Source organism: Rousettus aegyptiacus, unplaced genomic scaffold (genome assembly GCF_014176215.1).
Source record: "Rousettus aegyptiacus isolate mRouAeg1 unplaced genomic scaffold, mRouAeg1.p scaffold_m13_p_3, whole genome shotgun sequence".
NCBI classification, from domain to species: domain Eukaryota; kingdom Metazoa; phylum Chordata; class Mammalia; order Chiroptera; family Pteropodidae; genus Rousettus; species Rousettus aegyptiacus.
The window spans coordinates 164,039,165-164,052,761 of NW_023416306.1; the positions used below are offsets into that span (position 1 = coordinate 164,039,165).

The 13,597-nt window shown below is 44.1% G+C and overlaps 1 protein-coding gene and 1 long non-coding RNA gene across 2 annotated transcripts; one reads left to right on the top strand and one right to left on the bottom strand.

Moving 5' to 3' along the window:
• Positions 1-537: 537 nt before the first annotated feature.
• LOC118600426 lies at positions 538-2,337 on the bottom strand. Its single transcript, XR_004950087.1, has 2 exons — positions 2,279-2,337; positions 538-1,338 (listed from the first exon to the last, which is right to left on the bottom strand). It is a non-coding gene; the product is annotated as an uncharacterized LOC118600426 (long non-coding RNA).
• A 136-nt stretch (positions 2,338-2,473) lies between these two features.
• On the top strand, positions 2,474-13,240 carry CALM1 (calmodulin 1). Its single transcript, XM_016154305.2, has 6 exons — positions 2,474-2,723; positions 5,540-5,570; positions 6,509-6,652; positions 8,836-8,942; positions 9,327-9,462; positions 9,627-13,240. The coding sequence occupies exons 1-6, from the start codon at positions 2,721-2,723 to the stop codon at positions 9,653-9,655; spliced, it is 450 nt and encodes a 149-aa protein (XP_016009791.1). The 5' UTR covers positions 2,474-2,720; the 3' UTR covers positions 9,656-13,240.
• Positions 13,241-13,597: the final 357 nt, after the last annotated feature.

Here is a 13,597-nt window from a genome sequence, read left to right on the forward strand (position 1 = left end):
CATGTTGGCCCTCCACATCTGCAGACTCCTGACCACAGATCAGAAACAGTATAAGTATTTGTTGAAAACAATCCACATATAAGTGGACCCATGTAACTCAGATTGGGACGATTGTGTTGGTCAAGGGTCAACTGTATTTGACTTTAATGAAAACTCAGTGATCATCTAAGTAGTCAGCAGAATCTGTATCATGAAATAGGAAATCCCTCACACTATATGTTTAAAAACTTCAGATAGTGCTTTCACTAGTATATATAATCTAAGATTAAAGCCCTGAACAAGGGCTCACGCTCTATTTTATGCTCCATCGCTGACTCACAGTAAGATCTTGGGCAAGTCACTTGACCTTCTTATATTTCAGTGTGTCAAACTAGCCATAAAACTTAATAAAGCATGACCTCATTATATATCCAACAGACTTGAAAGCTAAGATGTGCTTTGATACATTAAAGAATTAATTAATACATTAGCTGGTAAATATGAAGAGATTAGAATAATAAATTTTGCTGTAATAAGTAAAAATTCTGGCAAGGAAAGTCATGGAAAGTATTTTATTTTGGGTGAAATAGGTTACATGACATAGTAGAAAATATCATTTTAAAGTATGCTTGGTTTTCAAAATCATGGATTGTAGCAGTTTAACCAAAATAATAAGAAATGGAAGAGTACTGGAAGCTAATGAATCTTTAATAATTAAAAAACATTGCATTTCCCGCTACACAATGTATACCATGTTTTAAAATGTATTTAATTAACTACTATGTGAGAACTCTGACAAAAGAATACAAATTAGGATTGAAGCAGTTTTAATGACGTTTGGCCATTTAGATTTGTAACTCACTGGATTATTGAATATTCTTTAAATTGACTTTGTATTACTCTTCTTTCCTCTACTTCCCTATTTCCAACTCTCCAATTAATACATACATATATATATACTTCATTCCTATTCAGGTTTCCCTCCATGAGCACAAGATGGTAATGATGATGGTGATGATGATGATTGGTAGATTTGTGAAGAGAATGTCTTTCTAATCTGCAAAGATTCACCGACTTGCTCCTGCAGCCTCTCTTTAAATTGAACAGCAGTTTCACCCTTTCTGCAGCATTCTAGAAGGAACATGAGAAAGAAGAGCTCCACCGATGCTTGAGGTTACCTCAGAAGTCCTGTGGCATCTGCAATGTGGCTGAACATTTTCCGTTCTCTTAAAACACCTTTCTGCAGACTTTCTCAAAGCCAGAAACAAACATAACCAAGCAAAGCCCTTTCTAGCAGAGCTTGTCACTCACTCACTTTGCCACATTCTCAGAAGGTAACTTGCAACTGTTGCCCAGGCCCTGTAAACAAAAGATCAAATTCTGTGTTCTGCTTTGGCAAGAAAATACACTGCAACGCTTTAATTTCTTTCTTTCTTTCTTTATGAGTTTTGGGCTTCAAATTAATAGCTGGAATTATCCTTTTTCTATTTTACAGAAAATTGAAAACAGTAAATTTAAGGACTAAAATACTACTTAATAATGAATATAATCAAAATTGTAGGTTAAAATAGGGTCTAGCTCCATAGTAGTCAGTTAGCTGTGTGTTCCAGCTGGCATCTGGGGGATTCTAAGCATCTTTTCCTTCTTTGTGTCTATGGATTTATGAATAAAAATTTGATCCCTTTCAAAACCAAGAAAATTAAAGAGAAAAAAAATCAAAGCATGGGTTGTAAGGTCTATAGAAGATGCATTGAGACATTAATTTCAGCAATCCTGGAGCCAGGATGAATAGTATTTTCCATAGAAAAAAGAGAACATCGGCAGGGGAGAAATATTATTCAGGCATATAAAAAAAAATTCAGTGGAAATGTAAAAACATTAGAATGAGTGGCTAAGCAAATGGGCACGACAGATTTAATGATTGAGCATATATGTCTCACGTAATGCTTCAAATTTTGAGAAACAAAACATCCGAACAATTTCTTGCACGAGGAAAATTGCTTTGCCCCTCCCTCCCCCTTCCAGACCTCTCTCCTTGGAAGCTGAGGGTGTGCAGTCAATTCTTCTGCCCTCAGCCCCCCGCAGCCGCCCTCAGCCCCAAGACGTCCCGCGGCTCCCGGAACCGGACCGGCTGCCCCAGAAGAGCGGTAGCAAGAGTGATGGAGGGGTCTCACAGGTGGGGTGGAGCTGCGGTGAGTGGCGGGCAGCTTTTGGAGCCGAGGGCCGCCCCAGGTCGGGACTGTGCTGGCGCTCTGTCCCCGCCCCCGCCCCAGGTGAGGCCTGACTCGAAGCCCCTCACCTCTGTCCGAACGCTCCGCGTTCGGGCCGCGGGCCTGGGCGGGCGCGCAGAGGGCGGCGCGAGGCCGGGCGCGCCGGGGGCGGGGCCAAGCGGGCAAGGCCCGGCCCTCGCAGCGCCGCTCTGAGCGAGGCGGCCGCGGTCGCGGCGGAGGGATACGGAGCGCGGTATATATTTCGCAGAGCGCAGGCTCGCACTTCGGCATTGGTGTTGGGAACATCGCGGACGCGGCGTCGTTACTCGCATTCGGACGGCGGTGGTGGCAGCGGCGGCGGCAGCAGCACATCGCGCAGCGCACCCTGCGCCTTAGCAGCAGCAGCAGCAGCAGCAGCAGCAGCAGCAGCAGCCACAGCCACAGCCGCAGCGGAGGCTCCTCCGCCGTTACAGCCCCTGCGCTAGTGCAGCCACCCTCGATCCCTCTGCTCTTCTACCCTCCGTTCGCACCATGGTAGGTCGGGAGTGGCAGACGTCAGCGTAGCAGCTGCCAGTACATGACTTCTATACAGATTTTTAGTTCAGTCCGGGTTTTTTCTTTTTTTTTGCTGTATTTTTGATGGGCTTTTTTTTTTTCTTTTCTTTTCCGGGTGTTACGCAGCAGTTGCGTTTAAGAAGGATGCATTCCAGATTTGCATCTCGGTTTCCTCCCTCAGGGATCCTCATTTAAATTTCGGTCCCTTTGGAACAGGACTTGGCCGTCCGCGGGCAGCGGCTCTGGCTGCTGTGCCCCGGGCTTCCGCATCCACCCCCTCCCCCAGCCCCGCACCACTGCATCCAGCGCGCCGCACCCGGGCTGCCCGCAGCGCTGCGCCTCGGCCGGGGCCCCGGGGGGTGGGGGAGCCGGGCGGGGCCGGCACTAGCCCTCTCCACACCACCCCCCGCCTTTCCCCAGGCTCGAAGTCGGCCGGTCGCGCAGGCTGGGGAGAATGAATGGGCCGGTGGCGCACATTGCTCCGGCAAGGCTTTGGGGGCGCCGTCCGCGTCGTTCCCTCACCCCCCAGCGGACCCCGCTGGCCACCCTCAGCGGTTCTCCCCTCCTCCCTCCTGGGGGGCGCGGCGCGGGCGTGGGCTGGGAAGGAAGGAGCCGGGGACGGGTGGGGTGGGGGCAGGAAGGCGAGGGGTGGGGGGCGGAGAGGGCGGAAGCGGCGGGCCGGCCGCCCTGTGCCCGGGCGGAGCCCTGCGGTGTGGCCGGGGCTCGTGTCTACCTGTTTCGCACCCTTGCAGCCCCCCACCTAGTGCGGCAGTAAAAGCGTGCGTGAGCCTTGGTACACCCGGAGGCCCCTTCCCGCGGGAGGCGCTAGGCTGGCGCTAATTGGGGCGGGGGGGGGGCGGTGGAGGAGGGAGCTGGCGCGCGGCTCGGTTTCCATTAGAGACGCAAAGTTTCTGCTCCGGGAGGAGGCGGTGGCGCGGCGGGCTCGCCGCCTGGGGGAGCTGAAGCGGGTGGGAGGCGCGGGGCGGACTTGGCCCCCGCCCGCCGCGCGGCCCCGGAGTGGATGTGGGAGTGGGAAGTCGCTTTGGCTTGGGAGGGGCGGCGCCTTCGTCCCCGCGCTGGGGCTGCCTCGCCCCCGGGACCCCGCCTGCCCTTGAGGCTCGCACCCTAGCCTGGCCCTTGGCTCAGCATTTCCCCACTCAGCGCCACTTCCCAGTCCGCAGGGAGATGCCCTCCACGTTTCCGCTTTCTCTGCAGCTTCTAGATTTCCAGATACGCCTGTGCGCCTTGCTGGGTGTGTTTTCCACAGCCCCCTTCCTCCCTCGGCGGGCAGAGCTGACATCACCCACAGTTTTCTGGCTTGGTGAGGTGGGGAGACGGTCCCTGGCAGGCTCAGTACACCTTTGCCCCCAAGGCCAGTGCGATTGGGGGATATTTCCTTGTCGAGGAAGGCTGATGCTCTCAATAACCCCTCTCACACGGCAGTTTTGCGGCGAGGTGGGACTGTTCTTCCTGGTAAGGTGACAGCTTCTCTTGCGAGGTGCGGCAGCGCTTCCTGTTGTACAAGACAGACGTTGCCCTGGCGTTACATAAATCATCACGTCTACCTCATTTGATGTAAAGAAAACCGACTTGCAGTCACTGGGGTAGAAAGGAAGGAAGATCCAATTCTAATCGGAAAAAAGAAGTTTTCGGGATATTGGAACACCGTTGCTAATCGTGCAACTTTTCATCTAAAAGTTAGAATAAACTTAACATGGTCAGTTTTCTGTTAGGACTGATTTCGTAACTGGCTTTGTTAGGCGTCCTTCATTAAAATAAAAATCCACATGTTCTCTTTGAGATCGCGAATTCCCCTGGCTGAAGGCACAGGTTCAGTGTTGCCGAGACCAAATAATGCAAGTGAAAATTAACCTTCCTAGCCATTACTGCCTCTAGTAAAGTGTTTATTGTGAGCAGCTCTTGTTATCTTTAAGGTGGGTAGAGTAAATATCTTCCAGCAACGTTGCTCTTCTCCAGAAAAAGATATAATATCATGATTATTGTGTAGTTTTTTATATACTTAATTTTTGCAGTTTTGTAACAGCTCAGTTGTAGGTGGTTCCACTTTTTTCCTGGCTTCTGAATCAATTTGACCAAGGCATCAGCCATTGTAAACGGTAGGCTTTTAACAAATAAAAGCCTAATTTAAGTGATTGAAAGCATTTATTACATTGAAATGAAGTCGGTGGGGTAACCCATTGCGGTATATTTATTTTTTCCACTTAATTATATCTCATAAAATGGATATAAAAGCCTGTAATCCAACCCAAAGCCATTATGTAATGCCAGTTTGGAGATTTGGAGCGCCCGCAGCAATGCGCAAGGTGCGCTAAAAGCCTTCCTCTGGATGAGATCCTGGCTGCGGTGACAACAGTGTTTTATGTTGGGTCCCTTCTTGATGGAAGCGGGGACTGTGGCGTCGGTGGTGCAGTAGATGGCGCCCTTTTTTCTTAGAGCCCGCGGCTGCAACCAATGTTGTGGGACCTTTTGCCACTAGAGGTGCCATTTTTCAATTATGAACCGACCCTTCCTAGTTAGACCTTACCCCGTCCGCCCAGAAGAGAAAGCCTGAAGCGAGATGTTGTCACTTCCTTGTCATCCTTTGTCTTTAAAATATCATAAAGGGTTCCCTTTATCCTAATTGTTTTCATTAAATGACAGTACTGTAGTTCTTAAGTAGTTGATAATTATTTTTTTAATATCGATTTTTAAAAGGTCACAGAGTGTTATTAGAAAAACATTGTTAATCTCAAAGTATTGTAAATTGAATTGTAACTTTTTCTTTCTCCATGTAGGCTGATCAGCTGACCGAAGAACAGATTGCTGGTGAGTTGATGGGTTCAGAAGTCCCCATTAGGCCAGAAAAGTAGGCAACACTCCATTTCGGTGACTGCCACGTCTCCCTTAATCTGAACAGTTTTCTGAGAATTTAAATCAATAAAAACAAGCAGAAGTATTTAGGTCAGATGTTACTCTTTGCTAGTTTTTCGGAGATAACGTGAAAGGAAGGAGAACAAGAACACCCGTTGGTTATTCTCTGGAGTAGCAGTAGCCGACTCACAGTTTGCGAGGTTTTGCATGTAATGAGATTGTACTGAGTCTGTTGTTCAAATGTAGTTTACAATTTGTATGTCACAGGTATTTTAGTAACCCGCCATGAAAGCTTGTGTTTGCTATTCTATAATCAATGGGAAATCAATGGAAATGGATAAAAGGAGTGTTAGGACCATTATAATTGGGGAGAGAGTTGTGTTAGTTTAGATTTTAGCTCTTAATAGTCCCTGGAGGACTTTTTTGAGGTGGTTTCTCCTTAGGAAACCAGGAATGTCTTTGGAAAAATCTGAATGCCACATAGAACATACTGGTGACTTGGGAATGTACAGTTCTAGCAACTTCTTCAAATTGATATGAAACAAGACATTCTTATGTGTACAAATTTAATGGGAAGAGACTTTAAGGAAACACATGGACCAATCTTCACTTGTCACATTGAACTTAGGACTGATTGAAACGTGTTCAAGTTTAGCCTTTAAAAACGTGAGTCTCTTGTGGTTTTATGGAGCTGGTTACTAGGAGCAGTGTTTGCTTTGTGGATATAAAGGCCAGTCCAGCAGGACTTTTGTGCTTTTTATTTCAGCGGAGTCCAGGCAGTTTCTGATAACTTAAACACCTTGGACAGCTTGCTTGTTCAGCCCCAGGAAAGTGGGTATTGTGGCTGGGTTGGGTAAAGACATTTATTCTAAAAGGTAAACTTTTGTTTTCAGAATTCAAGGAAGCTTTCTCTCTATTTGACAAAGATGGTGATGGCACCATCACAACAAAGGAACTTGGAACTGTCATGAGGTCACTGGGTCAGAACCCAACAGAAGCCGAATTGCAGGATATGATCAATGAGGTGGATGCTGACGGTAAGGGCTTTAGAACTATGAATGAGTGCCAGTGTTGTGTAATTCAAGTTCAGACATGTTGGGAGATTGTCTTTCATGTCCCCAGAGCAAAGCAAATGTCCAGAGATCCTTTCTGTGGTTGCCTTAATGGCCATTGACAATTAAAACAGAAGATTATGGGCCTGCCTTTTGTCCTGCTCACCGTCTAGAACATTTCCTGGATTGGATCACGGTATTGTTCTTTTCTAAGCAGGTCACCAGCTGTGACCTACAGCTCAATCTTTTATTAACTGGCCCATGAGTCTGCACTGAGTTCTGTGGGGATGTAAAAAATACATAGCCATAGACCTGTGAAAAAAGCTTCCTGTCTCTAAGAGGAGCAGAAAAACACCAAGTGAGGTGGGCGAAGAGTACTCTTAAGTATTAGTATAGAATTGGATACAGTGCGAGCCATAAATGTGTTTATTGAAGAGAATTTTGAAGGTCACCTGAGGCTTGAAGGTGGGGTACATGCTGACTGGGGAACGGAGCGACAGAACCTAATAGAAGGAGATGTATAAGGCATGGAGCAAAAAGGAACAAACAGTGACCCCTGTAGCAGTTGGTCGCCGATTGGTCATCCGTTCCTCTGGACTCTAAAACAGTGGATGGTAGACTTTATTGTTTGCTCTCTTCCATCATTAAACAGTTTTGGGGCCCTCCCTCCTCCCCCCCAAAAATATAATTTTGGAAACCATATATATGTATATACTAGTAAATGTACTATATAACATTGTAGAACTTAGTTAAGTTTTTAAAAGGTGAGCAAAGAATAAACAACTTTGATCTGGATTACTTTCTAGATGGTTGCCTTGATAGTCATTAAATATAGCATCAAAAGGTGATAAAGTGGAGTTACACTTGTCTGGTCACGTGCATTTAGAAGCAGGGGCTTCGGTTAAGTTCTTTAACAACGGTTTCAGTCTATTCAAACTACTTCTGAGGTCTGTTTTCATCCTTAATAATGTTTCGGAAAAACAGGTCCATCATTCTCTCTAGTTTGAGAAGATGATCGGCCATCTGGAAATACAGAGTAGCTCTCTTATTTTTTGTATAAACCCTGGGAAAGTGGGCTTGGGGACTGGCAAAATGTATCAAGCCTTCAGATTGTATGGAACGAGGGAAAGAGGTTGTCTTAGGCGACAAAATCTAGTATTCACAGTGAATAAATATGATGCCTAAGGACATCTCTACACTGCTGTGAGATAACACTCCAAATAATTTTGATTTGTATAAATATCAATAATGCTTTAAAATTTTGGAGGCCAAAAAGACTTGAAAAGATCTCTGAATTACTATTTTGATTTGAAAGTACTGGTGAAAGAGTAACTTAACACAAGGCTTTTTTAATTTTAATTTATTTTCGTTTAAGTTACATTATTAATTGGATCCTTTGTCTTTGGGGTTTGATCGATATCTTAGTTTTAGAGGAGAAGTTGTTTGGAACCCTGGCCATAGAACAGCTTCTTCTGACATAGTTTCCTAGATGTTAATAGTCTGAGCTGTGCAAGCACTTCTGAGCTTTGCCCTTAATGGGAACTAAAGATACTGAGTTGGGGAGAAAACGATTAGGTGACTTAATCGTCCTAAAGTGGCTGAGAAATGTCACGCCCCCTGTAGAAGACAGTTTCTAATACTTTATGGTTTATGGCATAACAGAGTCAGTTTATCCCCTCATGATCCTTTTCATCCCTAAAAACATTTTGTGCTCTGGGTGGCCTAAATCTGGGCCTTGACCGGTATCACTACCCAAGGCAGAGTTAGAGCCAAGTGATTGCCCCAACTTGGAGTGGGGGCGGGAGTATGGGGGAGACAATCTCGACTGCTACTCCGGTGCCTCCCTTAGGAGTAGAAAGATTCAGCCTGCTGTGCTGTGTGCCTTTTTCTCCTGAACTGTACAGACCCCTTCAGTGGTCTAGGGTCCATATGTTCAGTTTCTTTTGCATCATTAAATGCTATGCAGAGCATTGATTATTAGTTTGAGTTATGTGAAATTGCCCTGTGAACTACTTTAGTAGTTTAGACCGACAAATAGTTCAACCTAATAAAATTGCCAGTTTGTCCTAGCTAAGTGCTTATTATTCTGTGAAGTTCTAAAATTATTAATGTGGAGGAGCATTACTGGAGCATTTATTTTACATGAGCTTTTTATTTTTTAATTTGAGGTAATGGCACCATTGACTTCCCAGAATTTTTGACTATGATGGCTAGAAAAATGAAAGATACAGACAGTGAAGAAGAAATCCGCGAGGCATTCCGAGTCTTTGACAAGGTAATCTTGCATCTACATTGCAGATGATACTTCTGTACGGCTTTTTTTTGCTCTTTCTAAAGCTTCAACAGTCTGTTCTCGTTCTTACCTAACTGCCTGAGCCTCTAAAATCTCATTTTTAAATATCCTGACTTATTGCAGTAACCTTATTGAGTGAGGGTAAGCAGAATAAATAGAGAAAATTTGAACCAAGTTTCTTGATTGTTACTTTCGATTTCTGTAAGCTTTTGAAAGCCTCTGTTTTCTGAGTTTGCCATCTTGCACGTATGTGGTGGGTTGAGGTGGGAACTGGAGATCAGGCCTGTCAACGAGAGCAGAGTTGGCAGTAACTCGAGGGCACTATCCCTGCCCACACTGTCAGTAATAATTGCTGAATGTTCACAGGATGGTAATGGGTACATCAGTGCGGCAGAATTACGTCACGTCATGACAAACTTAGGAGAGAAACTAACAGATGAAGAAGTAGATGAAATGATCAGAGAAGCAGATATTGATGGAGATGGACAAGTCAACTATGAAGGTAAAACATGACAATTCTTTAGCTTAGTTTTTAATCTTCCTTTACAAATATAAACAAGTTAACGGCTTCACAGGGCATTCACTGATTTTTTTTATGCATAGTAGAGATGTGTTTATTCAGGCTGCTTTTGAAGGTGACTGAAAGTTATGATTATGTCTTTTCAGAATTCGTACAGATGATGACTGCAAAATGAAGACCTACTTTCAACTCCTTTCCCCCCCCTCTAGAAGAATCAAATTGAATCTTTTACTTACCTCTTGCAAAAAAAAAAAAAAAATCATTTACTCATTCTGTTTCTATATAGCAAAACTGAATGTCAAAAGTACCTTCTGTCCACACACACAAAACAATCTGCATGTATTGGTTGGTGGTCCTGTCCCCTAAAGATCAAGCTACACCTCAGTTTTACAATATAAATACTTGTACTACCTTAACGATAAGGAAGCACTTAGTGGACTCCTCGCAGTTCCATTTGCTAATGATTATTAATACACTGTTTGGGCTGGCCAGTTTTTCATGCATGCAGCTTGACAATTGAGCACAGTCAGGCATTTGTATTAAAAACGAAAAATGAAAAAACAAATTCAAAACCACGTCGAATGGGTTCTAGTTCAGTTTGTTAGTATAAATTGTCATCGCTGGTTTACTGAAAGCAAACACATTTAAAATTGGTTTACCTCAGGATGCGTGTAGAAAAATGGGTGAAGGATAAACTGTCTAGACATAGTCCCACTAGCAGGTTGGTCCTCTTGTACTTCCATGTGCCCTGACCCTTGGTGACGGTGACACACCCTGGTGGCATGCCCACGTGTGTTGGTTTAGCGTTGTCTGCATTGTAGTAGAGCGAAATGGGTGTCAGGCTGTCACCGTTCACACAAATTTTTAAAAAGAAACTTTTACCAAGGGAGCACCTTTGGACTCTCTGTTTTTAAAACCTTCCGAACCATGACTTGGAGCCGGCAGAGGTAGGCTGTGGCTGTGGACTTCAGCACAACCATCAACATTGCTGTTCAAGAAATCACGATTTACGTCCATTCCAAGTTGTAAATGCTAGTCTTTTTATTTTTTTTTTTTCCAATAAAAAGACCATTAACTTAAAGTGGTGTTAAATACTTTGTAAAGCTGAGATCTAAACGGGACAAGGCAGTCGGAGGGGAGGCCAGTGCACCTTTAAATGCCCCCAGACCAGCCATGGAGTTCCCCACCTTCTGGCATTCAAGCACCAACCTCTGAGCCTGAGACCTTGCCTAAACCAAGCAGATGCGGATTGCTTCATGTTTATGGACGTGTAGCTCTATTGTATTTTCACTGGGGGGTGGGGAGGGGAGACTGAATCTTGGTAACTTCATGATTCTCCGGGCAGAGCTCTTAAGGAAAAATATCCACTTTCTCTCAAGCATGTATTTAGGGGTTCTTCTCAGTTGTGCTGCTGATTACCTGTTTTATGTAACTACTTGAGACCATCTGTGCAGGAGACATAATTTAGTGTGTCTGTAATTCAGTCTTTGCTGTGTGTGGTAGAAGCGGTAGTCACTTTTCTAAGCCAGTCTTTATGCCTAAAAGACACTACCAGTCATTATTTGATTCATGATTCTTAATTTATGATTACCTTAGCCTCCTTCTACTTTCTAAGTTGACTTGACTTTGCTTTTTTCCCCCTAAGAACTAAGGGTAGCCCTTAGCTTGAAAGTCAAATTCTAACCGAGAGGGAATTTCGCATCTAATTATAAAACTGTAACCAAAACTAAGAGACGCTGGTACTGGTTTTTGCAATGGGGTTGGGCTGCTTCATAAAAGCCCCCTTACAGGAGTATTGCTTTAGTGTAGAACTTCTTTTGAAACGAAGGCTAGATGTGCATTTTTCAGAGTGTTAACTGGTTGTATCTTATTAGCAAGATTTGGATTTGAAGTGTGTGTGTGGGAGGTTTTAATTTGCCAGGGAACAGTGGCAGGCTGTTAGCGAGGCAGTGAGAAGCCCTTGGCAGCCAAATGGGTGCATCCAGGGCCGATTTATAGAGACCCTTGGCTTCTCCCTCTCCTACTCCCCGTCTTTCTGGCATTTTGCAGCTTGTTAGATTTCCTGCCAGAGGGGTGGGTCAGAGCAGTGGAGAGGAGCCCCCCACCCATCTTCCTCTGCTGCTGGTGCTTATACTCAGTGGTTGGTAGAAGAGAAGTCGACATCCTGAGCGAGGGTTGGCTTTCACAATTCCCTGAATCTGGAAGGAACACCTAAGAATACCTTAGGGGTTCTGTGAGATAGGACTGAGGGCTCCTGGTTCGAATTAGTTATTGACCTGGATGTTTCTTACAGAGAAGTCTGGTAGCCTGGCTGTCGACCTCTCAGGCCTATGGTAGATGACCTCTTGGTTGTTTCAAAGAGGGTTGAGGGTGATTTGACTTGTTTTTGAGAACTTTGCCTTCTATCTTGCCCTTTCAACCAAGTCTTGTTCTAGAAGCTGGGCGGACTCCATTTTAGTGGTCCCACAGTCTTTCTCAGAAGACTACCTTTAGAATCAGATTCTTCTATGGCCAGGATGCTGCATAGGAACCAGAAACCTTTTCCCTGGTGTCTGTGTGGAGATTTAACCAGGGATGCTGAGTTCCACTTTGGCGCAGAAGTGCAGCCCAGTCCGCTGTAGCCTTTTTCTTCTGGCATTTGAGGGGACGACGAGCCCAGGGGTTAGGTGTTTGCAGTCTGCGTGAGAGTTTGTGAGAGGAAATAACTGGGTGTTGTGGCAGTGCTCAAGTTGGTTAGCATCTTCCTGTAAACTCTTGCCCCTAGTTCTAACCGCTCTATAAATAAATACATAATATATATATATATACACACACATACATATATATATATATATATAAAAATATGAAGTGACTAGTTTAACTGGCATCCCGCTTGAGCCTGAGACTTGCCGTAAAAAACTGCTGAGTACTTGGCAGACACTTTCATAGTTTTGTTCTCCATCTGTTTGGGGTAGGTGTTGAACAAGGCAAATATCTTATTTCAGATGGGCTTTTAAGGCATGGTTGCCGAGGAGGGCTTTTTCTGATTTTTGACAAACGAATTTTTGCACACTTTAATTGGTGTCTTTCGGCAACTTAAACACATTGAAAATTAGCTACTGTACATATTTTTATATTCTCTTTATAAATGCATGTCTGACTGTACTTGTAACCACATTGTAATGAGTTGGCTGTCCAGTAGGCCTATCGCTGCTATGGCCCGTCAGAATAGCAGCATATTATTCGCCCTTCAGCATACTGGGAACTTTTTCCTAAATGAAGAATGTAAATTTGGTCAATCTGCTCTTTGTTCATTCAATTATTTCAAACATTTGAATTAATTATTGTATATCCTAAATAATCCTTTTATTGTATATTCTAAATTTATCCTTTTGGCAGTGACTAGATTCCACGAATGTGTCTTAATCTATCCCTTCAGCCGGCAGTTAACTATTCTTTTTTTTTTTTATCCCTTGAAGTTGTCCTATAGGAGACAGAAATTCTTTGCTGTCTGTATCCCTTGGAGTAAGAAGGTAGTGGCATGAGTGGAGTGTGTGGTCTTTCTCCAGATCTATTACTATGTTCATTAAACATGTCTGTAGCAAAGTCGGTGGCGATCTGTAAAGGAGATGTACTTGAACGTTTCTGTAAATCTTGAGATAAACTGGAGATTACACCACCTCTCTGATGGGGGACCAACTCTTATGGAAACTGTAAATAAGTTTTATTTATAAACCTGGCACTGTATTCAATAAACATTTCTGCAGCCTTTCATCTCTAACTGCGAATTGTGTAGGTTTTTAGCTTGCGTAGCTTTCAATCCCTTTTGCTCAATGAACAAGATATACCTGCCCTCTGATGTAATTCCACCTGGGCCCTAGTTTGGTAGGTGAGCAGGAGGGGCCAGAAAAACCACAGACACATCCCACTGCAACCCGACTCTAGTTTTAAGTAGTTTGGGTGTTAATAACTGACATTTTAACACAATCTCTAGGCCTATTAATGTACCCAGGTTTGCTTTATGCAGAAAATGTACATAAAAACACTGTTAACCTCAATGTTAATCTAAGTCTCTTTAGGAATTGTGTAAAGAAATATACTTAAAAATCAGATGTGAATTTTAAATAACAAGCATGTG